The sequence below is a fragment of the Colletotrichum acutatum genome (genome assembly GCF_030867785.1).
Source record: "Colletotrichum acutatum strain CBS 112980 chromosome Unknown BDZ83scaffold_295, whole genome shotgun sequence".
Classification (NCBI taxonomy): Eukaryota; Fungi; Ascomycota; class Sordariomycetes; order Glomerellales; family Glomerellaceae; genus Colletotrichum; species Colletotrichum acutatum.
In genome coordinates, this window is record NW_026849289.1 from 1329 (window position 1) to 19727 (window position 18399).

General features: G+C 51.2%; 5 protein-coding genes across 5 annotated transcripts; 2 read left to right on the forward strand and 3 right to left on the reverse strand.

Moving 5' to 3' along the window:
- Positions 1-1574: 1574 nt before the first annotated feature.
- BDZ83DRAFT_725153 (FluG domain-containing protein) lies at positions 1575-4286 on the forward strand (the record flags this gene model as incomplete). Its single annotated transcript, XM_060512721.1, has 6 exons — positions 1575-1577; positions 1765-1934; positions 1991-2207; positions 2267-2790; positions 2854-3203; positions 3262-4286. 6 exons carry the CDS (start codon positions 1575-1577, stop codon positions 4284-4286), a joined length of 2289 nt encoding a protein of 762 aa, XP_060357210.1.
- Positions 4287-9487: 5201 nt separating this feature from the next.
- Positions 9488-10585, reverse strand: BDZ83DRAFT_645130 (uncharacterized protein). Its single transcript, XM_060509816.1, has 4 exons — positions 10372-10585; positions 10201-10315; positions 10090-10142; positions 9488-10033 (listed from the first exon to the last, which is right to left on the reverse strand). The coding sequence occupies exons 1-4, from the start codon at positions 10510-10512 to the stop codon at positions 9716-9718; spliced, it is 627 nt and encodes a 208-aa protein (XP_060357211.1). The 5' UTR covers positions 10513-10585; the 3' UTR covers positions 9488-9715.
- A 213-nt stretch (positions 10586-10798) lies between these two features.
- On the forward strand, positions 10799-12323 carry BDZ83DRAFT_725155 (uncharacterized protein; the record flags this gene model as incomplete). The annotated part of the gene is made up of 4 exons (XM_060512722.1): positions 10799-11436; positions 11478-11547; positions 11587-11599; positions 11632-12323. 4 exons carry the CDS (start codon positions 10799-10801, stop codon positions 12321-12323), a joined length of 1413 nt encoding a protein of 470 aa, XP_060357212.1.
- A 376-nt stretch (positions 12324-12699) lies between these two features.
- Positions 12700-14022, reverse strand: BDZ83DRAFT_595469 (uncharacterized protein; the record flags this gene model as incomplete). Its single annotated transcript, XM_060506797.1, has 1 exon — positions 12700-14022. The coding sequence occupies one exon, from the start codon at positions 14020-14022 to the stop codon at positions 12700-12702; it is 1323 nt and encodes a 440-aa protein (XP_060357213.1).
- Positions 14023-17039: 3017 nt separating this feature from the next.
- BDZ83DRAFT_240500 (uncharacterized protein) lies at positions 17040-18399 on the reverse strand. Its single transcript, XM_060501868.1, has one exon. The coding sequence runs from the start codon at positions 18303-18305 to the stop codon at positions 17226-17228; it is 1080 nt and encodes a 359-aa protein (XP_060357214.1). The 5' UTR covers positions 18306-18399; the 3' UTR covers positions 17040-17225.

Genomic DNA, 18399 nt, shown 5'->3' on the forward strand with positions numbered 1-18399 from the left:
GATCCCCGCGGTATATTTATTTAGCTAGCGCTTTTTTTTTATAATAACTCTATAATATAAAACAGTAAAAAAGGGGGCTTTTAAGCTTTATACTTTACGGATTTTTTATATTATAGCGCTTTTTTTTTATTTATTAAAATACGCTTTTACTCCGCCCTTTTTATATTAAATCCGCTATTTAGCTATATTATATATAACGCAGTTCCGTTCTATTTAAAGTTTTTTAAAAAATACGTCTATATCTAGGCTTTTAATAATATATATATATACTTTTTTTATATAGCCGCTAATTTCGAGATCGAAAGCGACGACCCTTTTAATTATAATTTAAGTAGACTTATTTATAAATCTATAAAGTTTATACTTCGTTCTATTTATATATAAAAAGCGAAGACGGCGAGTTAATTAGGAATTTATTATAAAATATATATTATATTTATAGTTTATTAATATTAAAGTTTTATATATTTTATTAATCCTCGTAGTAAATAGCGCTAAAGGCCTATTTATAATCCGTTATTAATTAAATAATTTTTATTTTATCCGTTCTTTATTTATAAGTTCCGGTACCCGATTTTATACCGGAGCTATTTTTTTTTTAAATAATATTTATCGTTATTTAAGTTTACTTTTTCTATATAATACTCTACGGGCGCTATTTAAACTACGCGGGCTTTTTATTTTTATTTATAGTTCTTTATAATATATCTAACTTTATTATAACTAAAGTAATACTAAGTCTTTAGTTTTATTAATAGCTTCGCTTCTCGCTTAAGCTTTATAACTTTTATAGCTCTAATTATAATTATATCTTTATTATTATTAATACGTTTTTTTATTACGCAATATTTTTTTTATACCAGAATTTAAGGGTTATACTAGTCGAAGTCGTAGCCCTTTATATTACCGGCTACTACCTAAACACTATAAAAAAAGTTAATATATAACGACTTATTTTAAAATATAGCGATTATATATTTTTTTAATTATAAAGTTAAAGCGCGGGTAAAGTATTAAATTATAACGTCCGCGGGCTATTTCTAGCCTCCGGTATTAATTAAGGTTTTTTTAAATCGGGATAAGAATACCGCGAACTTTTTATTTTTTTTTATAATTATTATTAATAATTTATTAAGGGCGTTCTTAGTTTAATAAAGGTCGTTATATATTTATAAAAAGTATATAAAGAGTTTATTAGACCCTCGTTTTTTATTTTTCTCTCTTTTATAATAAAACTAGTTTATTACTCCTAAAAGCGAGAAGTCGCTGCTAGGGCCGCCGAATCCGGTGGGAAGTGCCGCCGTTCTATGCGGCACAAGCAGTGAGAGGGAATCGGGCGAGGGGCGACACTGCCAGGTATTAAATACTTCGTCACGCTGCCTCCAACGCCCGCAACCCGGTCATGGCAGTGCGCCCCACCCTGCTATTTTTGTCCAAGCGCCTTCCATCTCCTTCCCTTCTACCCTGCTCGTCGGTTATGCCACCACTTGCTTGTTCTTGCCAACTCCCTCGCTTTCTGGCATCCGTTGGAGCGATTTCTGGCTGCTCAGGCTGTTCAGGTTCTGCTTGACGCCATGGCGCCGTCCACCATAAAGAGCGGCGTCGCGCCTGCCGTCTTTTGTCGTCTTCTCTCGCCTCAGTACAGTACACGCTCACGACCCCTCTTCTGCCGCTGCGACGAGCGACCATCTCGCAGCCATGTCCCAGCCGGTGCTCGCCGATTGTCGCCCTCAACAAACCAAAGCAACCGTTGACTTTTTGAAGCGGTTTACCGACCAAGAAACACAACGTCGGATCGCGAACCAGCCGAAGCCGTTCTCGGCTGAGGAGCACGCCGACCTACGCAAGCAGCTCAAGAATGTCAACTTCATCAAGCCGAGATATGCAGACGAAACCGAGATCAATATCGCGGTCGTATGCAGGAAATGGAAACGGTTCGCCGCGTGGATCTTATGCTTGTTTCCTTGTTGACTGACCTCTACAACAACAGTTACTGTCAAGAGCAGAACCTCGGTGAATGGCAAGCGGCCTTGGAAAACGTAACTCGCGAGACAATGATGAGCTTCTTTCTCCGGATCAGCGAGTGGTCGATAGGGAAAATCAAATCTTGGGGTACGACGCAGGTATATATCCGGCAGTTTCAGCAGCTATACACCACCGTCGCCGGTCGCTACATGGACAGGAATGATGCGAAAGAGCTGTACAAGGTATCTACTACTTGCGACAGCCGACAGTTCCACAATGATGCTGACATGGGCTGGGCTAGTTCCACCACACGGTCCTGATCCCCCGCTTCGGATACCGGGCACCGAACATCAACGGGAAGCCAGTCCTCGGAGCCGATAACCTACTGGCCATCTTGACGTTCAACATTGCGTATGATACTGGTATTTTCCCGTCAGAACGGCAGCGCACTCAGCTGGCTGGTTGCTACCAGCTCCTCTGCTACACTGGTGCGCGGCCTGCCGAGATCGTGCATGCCGAAAGGAAAAAACCCAAAGACGGATGCACGGACGAGATTTTCAAGCTCCAAGGCGTCAAGTCCCTTGATCTTGAGTGTGGCAAAGACACAGAGAATGTGGATTATGATGACCAACCACCACAAGACAAAGACTCCCTTCTCCTCGACAGATTGTTGATACAGGAAACAGCTGGGCGTGGGCGTCCGAAAGCCTTGTGCTATGAGGACGTACTCATGATGATTGTTCGCCATCCAGTGACGGGACGAGCCGTTCCGGCAATGGCTGTCAAGTTCATCCACCACAAAGGAGCTGACAACAAGCCAAGACCGTGAGTATGCGTAGCGCCGCGGCCCCAATCGCTTTTGGTGCTTTTCATGCTGACTATGGACAGGACTGTCTTTTTCTTTACGCCTGCAAGAAGGTTCATCTTCTGTGCCGTCAGCACCATCATCGCCTTAGCGCTCCACGACCAGGCTTTCGACGCAGCAAGCCTGACAGATGCAACCCAGGTACTAAAAGCAGAGGTCAGGGGTCCAGTCCAGTCTACGGCTTTACGGTGGAAGCAGTCAATGCTCAAGGTTCCGATCTTTCGAAAGCTCAGCGGCAGTGCGTTGGCCGTTGACGAGGCCATGAGCTATTCCAAATTACGAGACGACATGGGCCGACAGAGCCTTGATGCAGGTTTCGAGAAGGCCTGGACTCCACGTTTCGCCCGAAGAGGGGCGGCAAATGCAGCAAATGGTAGGTTGAGGTGAACAGCATTTGTGAGGACTTCAAATACTAAAAGCTTCGACCCCAGGGAATGCGTCTGATGCCGTGCGCGACCAGATGATGCGCCACGATCCCAAGTTTGCCACGTTTCAAGGCGCATACCTCAACGAGAACGTCCAATTCGACCTCCAGAATACTTTCCTAGAAGAGGAAACCGAGGAGCAGATGTATAAGGTGTTTGCGCATGTCAGCCTCACGCGCGATCCCCGGGCAACAAGAGACATGGTCCCCAAGGAGGTCTGGGAGAACTTGCCTCCCGATCCGGAAATTCTGGAGCTGGAGCAACGGCGACAGAAAATGAAGGGTGGTCAATACCGAGTGCAAGGTGAAGAGAACGAAGCCGAAATCCGCAGGCTAACCGAGGAGATACGCATGAAGCGGGATCAACGCGACAAGACTGTCGTGAAAGAGTATCGCGAATATCATTTCTACAACCGCCCAACATGGGATATCGAGAGGCAAGCGAACGGCGAAGAAGACGAGGAGTATACTGAACCGGAAATCAACCTCCAGATTCCCGAGCGCACCAGACTGGCCCACATCCTCTGCCACCAACCAGCCGACTGCTCTCACGACAAACTCATGGAGCTTCGGATTGAGGCTATCGATCTGATGGTCACACTTTGTGACAAGAGAGAGACGGTCAGACGAGACCGCATCCGCACCCATCCTCAACCCAAGCCAACCATCGAAGAGACTCCTCAACCCAAGCCCTTCCCACTACTCCTTGATCCGAATCAGTGCCCTGATTGTGTTGGGGATTGCAGGCTTTCACTAGCAGAACGGACGTTCAAGTACTGCCGGCCAACGGTCAGAAATGACCACTTTGACGACCAGCATCTGGTAGAACGAGAGCGTGCCGTCCAACGTGGCAATCTCATTCGGTGCAACCATCCTCAATGCCAGGATGACCCGAATTTCGGGACACTAGATGCGTTCAGACGGCATGTACAGACCTCCCATGGTGTTTCCCTCAGGACATCAGGCCAGGTCGAGCAAAGACGATCAAAGAAGGTAAAGCGTAGACGGATGGCTAAAGGGACACAAGGCTAGGCCTAGTCTAGATCACATAGAGTATCTAGTGTTGACGCATAGATAGATATACACAACTGCCTCTTAGATCTCTGTCCTGTGTCTTGAACGCGACAAGATGCTAACTCGTGATCCTAAGGTCTAAACCACTTTGAAGGGGCACCGAGGACAAAGCCCCATTGACAGCAGCACAGCAAGCGCCGATTGAGGAGCTATCCGCCGGCGGTGGCTCTGTTCACTTTTACTCGGGCTGACGGGGAGCCGATTCAACTACCAGAAGCATGACTGGGCTGTGAGCGCTTCGCAGACGGGCGCTTTGGGAGATTCTCAGCGGCAGGTTGGTAGGTGGCACGGATGCGGAACACGATGTCCCGTCTGTGGACCCCCGAAGCGCCCGGCCCGGCCATGCTACTATTGGAAGGTTCCACACCCAGGTGGCCTTACCAGTAGCCCACACCGAAGCATCCCGTTTATGGGGACCTCGAAGCCGGTGGGCGCTTCTGCAGCCCGAAGGCTTTGGTGGCTCTTACTCGTAAGCCACTCAAGTGTTGTCACTGTACTTACTTGGCAGCTGAATTTCAAACTAGAACACCTGTAGCTCCGACGAAACAATTGCAGCATTAAGAAAATTGGAAGTGGTCACCGTTCTGGCTATGAAGGCACGTAGCGAGATTCAGTCGCCCGCTATTTATAGACTTGCCCGCGTGCCATCTAGCGGACGAACTGATCGACGGTGGTGTGCGAGATGCGGTCGAAAACCATGAATCGTTGGTCTGAAGTTCATGCCAAGCGATTCGCCCTCTATGGTAATTGGACGAACAGCTTTTTGTCATCTCTGCACCTTGGGTTTTGTCTATTCCAGGAGTTAAGGCTTATGCCCTCCTGCTTTTACCCACAGCATTCCCACAGTAATGAGGAGTTGTTTTCTAGAACGTGCTCGTGTTGCCCCGTGACGTCCATCCGTCAGAACAGGGTCGACATGATTGCGAGAGTCGACGGCACTTAAACTCTTGGGACAAGCCAGCTTCTTGAAGCGAAGTGACTTGAGATCGGACTTAAGACAGCAACTGACCGATGGAAGATCAAAACCAGAATCGAGAGCAAGGGGTACCATAGCGTAGTGACAGTAAATTCCGGCAAGTCGGTGATCGTGCGAGATGAGGAATGAGGGACGCTGGAAAATTGAATTCCTCGCATTCGACAAGCAAAAAGAGCCTGACAGTGGCCTGCGTGGTAAGTGCTGCGCTGTAGACGTCCTTATGGTTCGCAGTGAAGAGGCTCTCGGGCAAAGGCGCAACGACGTCCCGCAAGACCCTTTGCAAATACACTTGCCTGGACACGGTTCCGCGTCTGCACATCAGCCTAGCCACTGTCCTGGACCACTGTCGCCCGAGTGTAAGGGGCTCCCAATAGGCTCACGGGTACCCGTGCATGTAAAATTCCACGGGTACCCGTGAATATGACTAAGCAAGCGGGCGGCACAGATTGACAAACGCGTCTCGCGTCAGTCTACACGTTTCTCTGCACATGGCATGGCAACTCGGCCACACGTTTCTGAGAAGGATGGAATTAGCCCCGGACAACCCAGCACTCAATTTCCTAGACGACTGTCTACCTCCTGAAAGCGAATATGAATCGCGCGATGACCTCATATTGGCAATTAACAACTGGGCGGCAACAAGGGGATACGCCTTCACGACTGGGAGATCGACCAAAGAGAAGAGTGGGCGGCGGACAATTACGTATTCGTGCGATCGGTCGTGTCATCCCCCAAGCAAAGCAATAGCGCGCCAAAGACGAACTACGAGCAGAGGAACGGGCTGTCAATTTTCCGTGCTTGCCAAGGAATCCTTGGATAAAAGCACCTGGAGCTTGAGACACCGGCCCGACAAACGGTTTTCTTCTCATAATCACCCCCCAAGCCAGCATCCGTCTGCTCACCCAACACACCGCAAGCTGACAGAGGAGGATTTTGCGAAAGTAGCCGGCCTATCAAATGCTGGCGTCGCGCCCAGAGATATCCGGACATACATACGACAAACCACAAACTCTGTAGCAACCCAACAGGATATCTACAATCATATTGCAGCCATCAAACGAGATGTTCGTGGAGGGCAGACCTCGATCCACGCACTTGCCAATCAGCTTGACGAGGAAGGCTTCTGGAGTCGAATGCAATTCGCACCAGATGGCCGCGTTACAGCTGTCTTGTTCGCCCATCCAGATTCCCTAGCCCTCCTACAAGCTTACCCAGACGTAATGTTGCTGGACTGCACTTACAAGACCAACAAGTACGGTATGCCGCTTCTTGACATAGTTGGCGTCGATGCTTGTCAGCGGTCCTTCTGTATCGCGTTCGCATTTCTCAGTGGCGAAACGGAAGATGATTATACCTGGGCTCTGGAGCGGGTCAGGTCCTTGTATGACCAGTGCAACGCTAGCCTACCTGCGGTTGTCCTCACAGATCGCTGCTTAGCATGCATCAATGCTGTAGCCGCTGTCTTTCCATCTTCGGCATCTTTGCTTTGCCTCTGGCATGCGAACAAGGCGGTGCTTCAGCATTGCTACTCTGCGTTCGACCTTGTCAAGACGAAGACAACCAGTAGCCCTGCAGCGCCGAAGTCATCGACTGACAACTGGGGAGAGTTCTACAAGTCCTGGCATTTGATTGTTAGCTCGCCGTCTGAGATGACCTTTCAGGAGCGTGTTTCTCACTTCGAGGAACGCTATCTTACGGACCATCTTGAAGAAGTCGGCTACATTACGTCCTTTTGGCTCCATCCGTACAAGGAGAAGCTAGTGAAAGCCTGGGTTGATCAGCACACGCACTTTGGCAACGTGGCTACCTCGCGGGTTGAAGGCATCCATGCTCTGCTCAAATCGCACCTAAAGAGATCCACGTTAGATCTGTTCGAGGCTTGGCGAGCGATGAAGCACGCGTTACTCAATCAGCTCTCGGATCTGAGATCTAATCAAGCCAAGCAACAGACACGAATACCGGTCGAGCTTTCGGGAACAATATATGGCGCAGTACTTGGCTGGGTATCGCATGAAGCCCTCCGGAAAGTAGAAGAGCAGCGGAAGCTGCTCAGTAAGAATGGCACAGACCATTCCTCAGTCTGTACGGGGGCCTTCTCTCGTGTGTACGGTTTGCCATGTCTACACAAATTAAAGGCTTTACAGGAACAAAATCTTGTTCTGCTACGTGAGCACTTTCATGCGCATTGGCACCTGAGGCGTGAAGGGGCGCCGCAGCTGTTACTAGAGCCTCGCCAGCGCATCGAGCCCAGGTTGCAATCGGAGAACCCCCGAATTCCGGTTTCAAGCACTAGGCGAGACCCAAGCAGCTTTGAAATCGTTGAACTCGCGTCACGGGCCCCAAGCACATGTAGTAGGTGTCATGCGGTTGGCCATATTATGACCTCAAAGGCGTGCCCTCAGCGATATTCACATTTGTTGCCTGAGCCAATTCCTACTCCAGGCCTAGCCCCAACACCGAGTGCAGTCTGTGCCACTACACGGAAAGTCACGGAAAGCCTTCCGTCGAACGCCGTACAGTCCATAATAGCCTTGACTCAATCGACTACAGATGAAGCAGTGGATGCCAGGATGTCACCACCTGAGATGCAACCACCGTCTCGGCGTTCGCGTTCGCCCTCGGTTCTAAAATACGATTCACCTCAGGCAATATACGGACGGTACTGTGCAGCGAGAACCGCCTGGTATGCCGCCCAGCCTCGTGGAAGTGTCAAAACAAACCAGGAGTATCGGAGGGCAATGGGACTTCCGCTGCGTTATGGGAAGAAATGTTATGAGTGGTGTCTTGACTACAAGCAGATGAACAAACGCTGCACCACCTCCAAGGGGTCAAGAGATTGGCTTAAGGAAGAGATGATGGCTTATCTAGACTGGGACAGAGCTGAAGAGGAACGGGTTGATGAGCTTGTCATCGCTGAGGAGGGAGAAAACCCTTTTCGAAATAGCAGGAGAGGTATGGGCGACATCTGGAAACGAGTTGAGAGAGACAACGCCGAACAGGAGGCGTTGTATGCTGAGAATCTGCCCGAAGAGTGTATTGTGGTTAAATCGTAAATTATAGGGTAATTGGAACCCAAGCCGCGGCCCCGATTGGCTCAAGACCCGTGCAGCGAACGTGCTTAGTCATATTCACGGGTACCCGTGGAATTTTACATGCACGGGTACCCGTGAGCCTATTGGGAGCCCTCATAAGAAGCTGTCAGACCGCCCCAGCACATTCGCTACGGTAATTGTTTCACCTCGAGCGACCTGACTTATGCTTAACTAGAGGTATGAGTAAGGCCAGCAAGGGTATCCTTATACAAGGGGGTCGTACACTCATTATATAGATATGGGGTTTTCTTTCCATAGCCATTCATTCGTCATACTCATGAATACACACACAATGACCCCTGCCTGTCTAACTGCTGCTCGATAGAAGCACTGTACAGGATCAACTCTTCGATAAACCACTAGCAATCAGTGGGAACCGGATTCTGCAAAGATTGATGCCGTCTTAGTACCCTGCACCGTCTCACTGGAGTGTGAAGCAGAGACAGAAGAGGGCATCGCTACGTAGCAATCCCTGGGCTATCCAGTCCCGTCTACCCTCACGGCTTTCGAACCCCGAAGCCTACATGATATGCAACGCGCATGTAAGAGATCTCTCGAAAGTCCGCCAAAGCCGTCATCGCAACCATTTCGCATTGTCGGAACTTGCATTACCAGGGACGGGAACAGGGCTCTCTCAACTTTGACGGGCGCTCGGTTTCCCCAGCTGCAAATTGGTTCTGCCACTCCCAAAGCAGTTTGGCCCCACCTACTTTTCTGCCGTCCTCGCGGATCTGATTCCCAGTTCAGCGTTTCTGCCGGACCAAGTTTGATTCTGCTATCTGCATGGGTTACTGCACCTATCAGCGAGCTTCGATGCATTCTGCCGCCCCGGTTTTATTCTGCCATCTCGAACTCTTCTTTCTGCCGTTCTTTCTTAGGATTCTGCCGCGCTTTTCTGCCGGCCGTCGAGATCTATCCGCCTTCCCAATTCCGGATTCGCCCCCCCTGACATTGATTTTCTGCCGCTCCCAGCCGTGCTTTTCTATGGCAGGCTATAGAGGTCACTGTTGCAAAACCCCAAATTCCTTACATAAATTCCACATCAGGTTAGAGTGCAGATCGTCCGGCCCCGCAGTACATCGACCGTTGTACCTCAGCTTTGTTTTTTTGTTTTTTTTTCATTTTCACGACGAGGACAGCACCTTCTTGACAGAAGCGAGTCCGCTGCGAACCAGCAGAATGCAATTCAGTTCAATACAAAACCAGAGAACATAGCATCGAAAGGCAGATGGTGCATCGGAGACCGACGTCATTCAATTATCCTCATCTTCTTGTTCCCCCTCTCCCTCGTCATCTTCCGCTGCCTGGTTTAGTTGCTGCTACCGGGTCAGTGTTCGCATTTGCATTTCCGACCTGTTTAAACTTACAACCCAGAGCCGCGCAGCCAAGGCGATAGTTTCCAAAGCCATTGTTTTTCTCTCCTCAAGACTCTTCTCAGTTGTTTCGCCGAAAGAAGCCAGAGAAGCCACTGGTAGTGGCATAGGAGGAGAAACCCCAATGTTTCCGCAGGCTCGCAGTTGCTGTAACGCTCTCTGTCCAGCAGAGCGCCAGACTTCGTCAGGATCCCCATCGCCGTTGCTGAGTTGCTGGTTCAATGCCCAAAAAGCACGCACAGCAGCATGAGCTTCGGCTGGAACCTGGTGACGTGACGATTCAGCAGCTCATTAGCTTATGGGGCGCGAGTACCTCTTACCGGCCGGCATGTGTGGCCGGTTTTTGCGCAGTCCCAGCATGCAGCACCCGTATCTACGCCGTCAACATAACTGTGACAAGAGTTGCGCATGGATAGATACAGTCAACGTACTATCTTGAGAGGCACACTCATGGCCGGGGGCCTTGGTGGCGCGCGTGACGCATTGCCGGCACGGGAAGTGGCGTACTGAGCCACGAGGCGGAGTTTTCTTTGATTGTCTTTTCTTCTATGTGATGGGCATGTCAATACTTCTGAAGTCGCAGGTTGATCCGCTGAACATACGGTGATCGTAGCTGTAGGCTTGCGCGTGGCGGGTTGAGTCAACCGGCCAGTCCCCCTCTTGGTTGCGACGTTTCGACTCCGAGAGCTTCCGCCCGCTGCGCCAAGCGCCTCAGTAACAACTGCGCGATCGGTCTCAGGCATATGAACCTTAATAATGGTGAGCTCTCACCAGATTTCGGCGGATTGAAAGGGAAGGTAGATATAAAGTTAGAAAGGATCCAGGTTCTATAAATATTAGTCTAGCCCCTGAATTTGTCGGAATTCCACCAATAAGCAACGAGTTGCTGGACCGCGAGAACGAGCCACCGCTGCGGGCCAGTAGCATTGGCGCTGCGGACCCGCGCGGCACACCGCCTGCGTCGTTTCACCCTTTCATCCAGGCCCGAGGAAAACCCTCATCGTCTTCTTCAACTTCATCAGGCCCAAAATGACACGTCCTCTCAATCCAATTGACTCACATCGCGACTATGTGAGCCAGCTTTACTTGAACGGTATTTCGCGAAGAAAGATCCAATATAAACTTCGAAAACACCATCATGTCGCCGTGGATCTCAGCACGATATCTCGCCGAATCTCAAGTTGGGATCTCCCACGCCAGCAGGCTCGTACTCGAGAAAGCCCCGAGCTAGTGGAGGCCATTCGCGACCTGATTTTTCGTGTTGGGCTTAGCGAAAAGCAAACATTGAGTGTTTTACAGAGACAGGGCTGGCCCATCACAAAACGGGGCCTGAAGCGCATCAGGCTTCACCCTGATCGCCGTTGGGTGCGCAGACTCAACAGCGATGAAGAGCGTCTCGCCTTGCTTGAGCAGACGGAGCAGGTCATCGTCGAGATGTCACAACGATCGAATGCCGTCTCAGGATACGGAAAGAGCCTTCTTCAACCTTTTCTCCGTCAACAAAGACAACTCTGGGTGCCGAGAGATCCCCTCTTTGCCCTGTACAAAGTTATGTTCCCAAATGAGGTTGAGATCCGGAAAAGAATGTTCCGAAGGAAGAAAGGGCAGTTTTTGGTGCCAGGTCCAAATTACCAGTGGTGCATCGATAGCCATGATAAGCTCAAGCAGTATGGGTTGAGATTTACGCCGCCATCGACGCCTATTCGAGGAACATTATCTGGTTTTATGTTGGCCACTCTGCTGCGACTGCTTTAAGCGTCCTGAAGCAATACTTGACGGTATGCGATGCCTACGGTTTCCGGCCTTGGTTCTTATAGGCAGATAGAGGCAGTAAAACGCCACTCATAGCGGCAGCCCACTAGAACTTGCCTTAGCTGCAGATGGAAGGATAGAGTGGAACGGGAGGGTCTTCCAGCAGGGTAAGCGTCTGAAAGACTCGTATAAGGCTGCGCCAAGCACAAAGAACGTCAAGATTGAGAAGTGGTGGGAAAGCATGCTACATGTCTCTTCACGACAGTGGGTGGATTACTTTGGGGAACTCGCCAGAGATGGTGACTTTGACAGCGCCATGTTGGAGGATCAAATTGCCATCTACGCCGTTTTCGAGGACGTCCTACGTCGTGAACTCTTTGACTTTGTGGAAACGTGGAACCTCCATCGCATTCGTCTTCAAAGGAATCGGCCTCACGTAGTCCACGGACAACCTTGGATGAATTATCACTACCCGGATCCGTCGAAGGCATGCAATTGGGGCATCCCGATCGACCGCGCTGTTCTACAGCAACTACAGCGGCCGCTGGCCGATATCGATATCAGCACCTGCTTGGAGCCCGAGACCAAGGATTGGTGCCGCCAAACCCTTACGGGGTTGGGTTATGACAGCGCTGTCTCTGGGGCCTACCGAGAGGTTGACATATTGCGGCCACTTAAACGCTTCTACCTTGGACTTCGAGACAAGATCATTCAACATATCGAAAGCGGCCAACAGCCTATCCTAGCTTATCGCAAAGCGCCAATAGGAGGCGTTTCTGAATTCGTGAGCTTCGCCACCTGAGTGGTCGAGAACCAGGCTAAACGCTTATAGGAGGCACTACACAGACGAGCAACCCAGGTCTTCCACGATGAAATGGGGGATACAGAGCCTGCAGAGCAGGCCCTCATTGAAGTAGGTTGTGCGGACGAAGAAGGAAATGATCTGGAAGAGATAAGCGTCGACGAAGACGACAACAGCGATCTGTCGAACGACAACCCGGAATGACTAATCCTTTTTGCTATGTCGAACAGCAAATGTCGCGGGGACCTTTGTGCCTTTGAAACGCGTGGACCGCGCTGGTGGTAGGGCCTCGTCCATACCAAGAACAAGACATTCGGCTTGGTCGCCCAAGCTCTGTGTTGTGTACTCTCGGTTTACCTATGACTGTTAGCATTCTTTACTTTATCGATAAGACCTGGTTTCTTACGAACTTGGTGACGGCAGTTTTCCCATCTTCATTTTCGTCGGCGTTGTCTCCATCGTGTACCAGACCTCTCGCCTCACTATGGCCGACCATTCTATCAAGCGGTACTTGTCCAAGCGGCTCTTTCAGTCCACAGAAGTCTTCCACGTCTTCGCTTACGACTATCTCCTCCATGATTTCCTCACGCTCATCACCCATTGAATCCTGGCGGCAGCCGTTATAGATGGGGACCTTGGGGCTGGATATAACACCCGCTGATACTAGTCTGTTAGGATCGGTCCCTCCGCTGATCCCCTCACTGCTACTTTTGTCCTCGTGCTTGACCCGCTTCTGACGCTGAGGCGCAGGGCTCGTGTTCTCTTGCTTGACCCTCCGCTTCTTTTCTTCTTTGACTGGCGTTGGGTATTCCTCCGGCCTGAGTGGCGTCACCGATTCTTGCTTATCGATTACATCAGTAGATGTAAGGACGAGAAGCACCTTTAACTGTCCTGCTTGGTTGTTGCCGAAATGCCCAGGGGCCAGCATTGCTGACGGGCCTGGGTATTTGTCTATGTTGGGGACCGTGACGATCTTCTTGCCAGAAAAGCTCGAAGCGTAAGAAATGCTCCAAAGTTCCTTGTTTGTCGGATCAACCGTGGACGGAAGCGGACGTAGATGGTCGAATAAGGTCGCGGTGAACGAAGGCCAGGTCAGTAGGTCTGTCGAAGAGAACTTGATAACCGTATCCTTGAGCGGCAGCACCGTCTCTGGAACCTCGACCGCCAGCCCATTAAAGTATCTGACTTCCAAGCTCACAAGCAAGAGGCTGATGTGTACCCACTGATATCCTGTTCGCTGCCTTGTTGGCTTTCTGGTACTGGCTTTTGTACTCTGAATAGCCCGACTAGCTGCTGTTGCAACTGTCATGAACGGAGGATCACCTAACGCCTCAGCGGGCTGGACACGTGCTCGCGTGTGCACCGCGCCGGAAATGGATAATTCGTTGGGCAGAAGCTGAGCCGGACGTCCAAAGCCGATGAGCGAGACGGGGTTCGGTTTGTCACGGAACAGCTGGCTTGCTGGGCTGACTGGCCTGACTGGCCGAGGAGGGGAGTCATCAACCTCCACTACTTCATCGTGCGGACCCGGAAGTGCTGGAGTTCTGGATCTGGCTCGATGCTCAGACCGGAACGGGTTGGCAAGGCCACATCGACCACAATAATTCGCCTCGAGATATATCGTAGTGAAGAGTTCATGGTGTTTTTTTCCGGTCTGGATACAGTACACATGCTCTGAAGGGATTTTCGGAGGGCTCATCTTCATGGAAGGGAAAAAGTTAGTTTCGCGGAGAGAAGAAATCAAAGAGTTTGCTCTTCTGGTAAAGTGATTGAAAATCAAAGATATTGCCAGCCACGGTGTCAGATATATTCGCTAGGCTTAATCAAGCAGGAGCAGGCTAAGCGAGATCGCTGCGGATCCGCAGCGCAATCACTGCGGAGGACCACTGTGGCTCACCAAGCCACGCCTCACCGTGCACTGATGATTCGAACCATGTCTCTCAAGAATACTATGATGGAAGAATTATTTCCGTTGTTGTGAGAAAGGATCTACCATTATGAGAGAGATAAACCAAGGGGATTTTAGGTCGTGATCTATACTGTCAGGAGCGTGCTCTGGTCAATTGGTAGTTAGCATTCATGTGGCAATGGCACCTACCTAGCCCATCATTTCTGTTGAGGTATATCGCATGGGGTTTGCTGGTAACCCGCCCCGTGCGATCCCGCTGCTATCCCGCAGTACATCTTTCACTGCATCTCTAAGTACCGGACGACTAGGATGAGTATGATCTAAACCCAAAACGAAATGGCAAGGGGGTTTTGCAACAGTGCCCCCTATCGCCCACCGTAGGAGGATCTCCGCATCTTTGCCCGCGTCTCGGAAGAAAGCTTAGCGGCCGCTCGGAAAATCGCACCGTTCGCCGTACGACAGACCATCTGAAAGGTCGTTGGCCTGGGGCTAGCGGAACTTCCCCAAGTCCGCGTACCGCGGCCTTCGCTCTTTATACCACCATCTCCTGTGCTGGCTTTGTAGTTTTTCCCTTGCAAGCCGCTTGATGCCCGCTAGTGTTGCCATTTGACCCATCCGCGCTGGCAGTGTCGTTCCTTCTTTGGCCAGCCGGTCCGCGGCCTCGTTTCCTTCGATGCCCTGGTGTCCCGGAGACCAGTGCGTCCGTACATCAAAAATCCTGGCTGCTTCTTGGATTTCGAGGAACGTCTCTTGGGACGAGTCCGGCGCCTTGCCACGGATACCTTGTATAACGCTGGTGTTGTCGATACATATGTAAATTGGGTGACAGCGATTGGTGAGCAGAGCCCTTCTGAGGCCGGCTCGCGTTCCTTTGACCTCGGCGTCGAACACTTCTGCCAGTCCGAGTCGGCCGCACCCCTTGCGCTATGCGTTTGGAGTCTCGGTAGATGACGAAGCCGCACCCCACGACTCCGTTCGTCGCCCTGGAGCCGTCCGAAAAGACGATCGTATGGCTTTCCGGTACTGTCTTTAGCTAGCGCTCGAAAGCTTTCGCAGCCTCTTCTTTGCATTGAACTACTATCTGATCCTGTGAGCTTGGCAGGTATTGTGATTGGAGGAACGCTGGTCTTCCGCATCTTGGCAGAAGTTCAGCCGTCCGTAGCAGTCTCGTCTGTTGCTGTCCCTGCTGCGAGAGCCGCGCAACTAGCGGGTGTCGGCGATCAATCCTCTGCAGTCGGACTGCGGCCCGTAAGCGGACGCCCTCCAAGGCGACTTTGACTGACGGTAAGCCGGCGTCTCGGAGGAGGCTGCTGGTTGGCGTTGTTCTCCAGTCAGGTAGGACGGCCCTTGCTGCCGTTGTGATGACGCTGTCAATCTTCTGCGCAAGCCCTTTCTGGCCTGTGTTGACGGGTCTTCCTTGGAGAGGCGGACTCATGTCTGTCTCCGCTTGGCGTCTCGAAGCCGGCTTCGTGATACCTGCGTACTATGTTTCGGCGCCGAAAAGCGCGATCGGCAGTACGCAGGAGACGACGGCTTTTCGCACGGCGGCCGCTGATAGTGCCCTTTTCGTGTTTGTAAGGTGCCTCAGGTGTTGAGCTGCCTTCTTTGCCGCAGCTACTTGTGTGTCGACGTGGTGCCGGAAGGACAGTCTCTTGTCGAACCAGACACCTAGCTAGCGAACAGGTTTTGTCGAGGCCTTGACCATTAAATCTCCCGCCCTGACCTCTGGCAGCTCCGCTGGCTGGCCGTGCCTCCTAGTAAAATGGATGACCTCGCACTTGCTCGGGTTAAAGGAGACCTTGTTCTCCGAACCCTATGTGAGAATGCCGGCTGCGCTTCGGTTTAGTATTGCGATATTGCTCTCCAGGGAGGGGCTGATGGCTAGAGTGGCGATGTCGTCCGCGTACCCGAATCGCGCGTCCGAGTCGTTTTTAAGTATCTCCGCGATGTAGAGCAGAAAGATAATGGGAGATAGTGGCGACCCCTGAGGTAGCCCGTATGATAGAGGAAAGTATTCCGTTGTGCTTTCTTCTAGTCGGACTCTGGCGGTGCGGTTGTAGCAGAAGCTGAAGATTAGCCCGGTTAGGCCGTGTGGCTATCCCTGCTGACGTAGTCTAATGACGAGCCGGTTCCGAAGGACGGAGTCGAACGTCCCTTTTACGTCCATAATCAGAAGCGTCGCCGCGAGCCCTTTTAGGAGGGCCGTTTCGATATCGTGGGCGAGGCAGGTCATTAGATCGACGGCTGACCTGCCTTGTAGAGCTCCGATCTGTTGCGGACTGACGATGCGCTCGATAATCGCCAGAGAAGCTATCCTTCTGGCTATTAGTCTCTCGAGTCCTTTGCCCAAGCACGAGAGGAGCGTGATCGGCCGCCAGGACCCGGGCTTGGAGGCATCTCTGCAGGCCTTCTGGATCATGACCACCTCAGCTCTGCGGAAAGGCAGAGGAAAGTGGCCGACCCGCATACAGGACTGGAATAGCAGCCTGACCGGCTCCGAGATGACGCCCCAGCAGGCCTGGAGAAGGCGCGTGGTGATCCCGTCTACGCCAGGGGTTGTTGCCTCTGTCAGGGTAGCCGCCTTCACTTCTTCTCGGCGAGCAAAGACAGAAGATAATTAGGGCTTTTTATTGTCTTAAAAGGCCAAGAAGAAGGCCCAGAAAGGAAGTCAGGTCGAAGCCCAGGAAGATATTCGCGTCAGAAGGAAACGCATTTTACAGTTGGTGAGTGGGGGGATTGTCCAGCTGTTGACAATACACGTTAGCAGCTTCATATCATCCTACCATCAGTCGAAAAGAAATAGGTCATTGAGGATATAAGGCTGCAGTTTTCACAAGGCGAACCAAAGGACCACCTGGTTTCCCTGACACCGCAAACTTTTGAGGGTGATAATCGAGAAGTGTAACGCCAGCTGACACACCATTTCAAGGCCTACAATATATTTCTTCTTACATGTCCAAGTCCATTACCGTTCTCTCAATCCATCGAACTATTTACATGCATGTATCGCACCTAACCAAGCCCTTTTCTCTCGTCCTATTCAGCTTCTGAGAGAAGTGGACTTGCAGCGTCGCGAGAGACCGGCCCGGGAAGTAGCTCGAGAAATCGTTGTGGATCTCCCTCCATGAAAGACCCTGTCCTTTCAGTTGAATCAAAAGTCTATTCTCTTGTTCTGAAAACGGTCGTCTGGACTTGGCAGATCGCCTCGCAGGCTTTCGTCTCTGCATCGAAGAACCTGAAGGCCGACCAACTGAGGGATAGCAATGCGTTTGTTGTCCTTCTGTGGACGGCTGCTCCCATTGCAGTTGAAATGTCGTTACAAATCCATCTGTGGTGCGCTTCAGGACTGGATTCTTGAGAGGCCACTCATCGTATTGCCCAAAGAAGGATCTGGGATCTATTTCGTTATCGGTAGAAGCAGGAGAGACTGGCGAGGTCAGAACTCTACTGATGCCTGATCGTTTAGTAGCCCGCTCTGACCTTCGTCTTGGTTTCAATGCTAAATGCGATGATGTGTCCCGTGATCTCAGAGCCCTGCTGGTGCCAACAGTCTCCTGGGAGTTTATTTTACGACGTTTGGGTTTTGGCTGACCGCGTTGGTCAGAATTGTCCTCACAGCCCTGGGACCGTCGCCGGATTCTGTCAGGGTTGGCTTGATCTCCGAAGCAGTCCTCGTTGGTTCCATGAGCGCCATCCTCATCGCTAGATTCCGGGTCCGAATCGACTTCAGCATAAGCGCCCGTTGGTAGTCGTGATTTGCGAGCTCGGCGACGGACTCGAGATAAGTGTACAGGAGGAGCATCTGATGCTGTCGTCTCAGCATCCAGGTGCATTTCGTCGGGTGAAGATGAACAATTGCTGCGATGAAGTGCCGTTTCTGTGATCAGCGGCTCGCTTCGGTCGGCTGAGCTGGGACTACTTTCTTCAACACCAACATTTGGCCACGGATCGGGAGTCTCTTGTCCGGAAAGGGGTTGGCGTGTGTAAGTTTCGGCGTTACATGGCGTGTCTTGGCCTACGGATGCCAAACTAGAGAACGGCAGCCCACTTTCGGCCAACGCCGGGCTTGGCATCGTGCCAGACTTTTCAGCAGGCCCTCTCGGGGATTCTGAGGCCTCTCCAATTTCCGCGCTGCTGGATGGCACGACTTGTTGATGTTGCAGCCAG

Coding starts and splice junctions, on each gene's coding strand:
- BDZ83DRAFT_645130 (XM_060509816.1), bottom strand. CDS start 10,512: ATGCCTGAGACCGATCGCGCAGTTGTTACTGAGGCGCTTGGCGCAGCG. Junction 10,143..10,200: donor TGAGTGTGCCTCTCAAGATA/GTACGTTGACTG, acceptor TTGACGGCGTAG/ATACGGGTGCTGCATGCTGG. Junction 10,034..10,089: donor CCGGCCACACATGCCGGCCG/GTAAGAGGTACT, acceptor TCACGTCACCAG/GTTCCAGCCGAAGCTCATGC.
- BDZ83DRAFT_240500 (XM_060501868.1), bottom strand. CDS start 18,305: ATGCCAAGCCCGGCGTTGGCCGAAAGTGGGCTGCCGTTCTCTAGTTTG.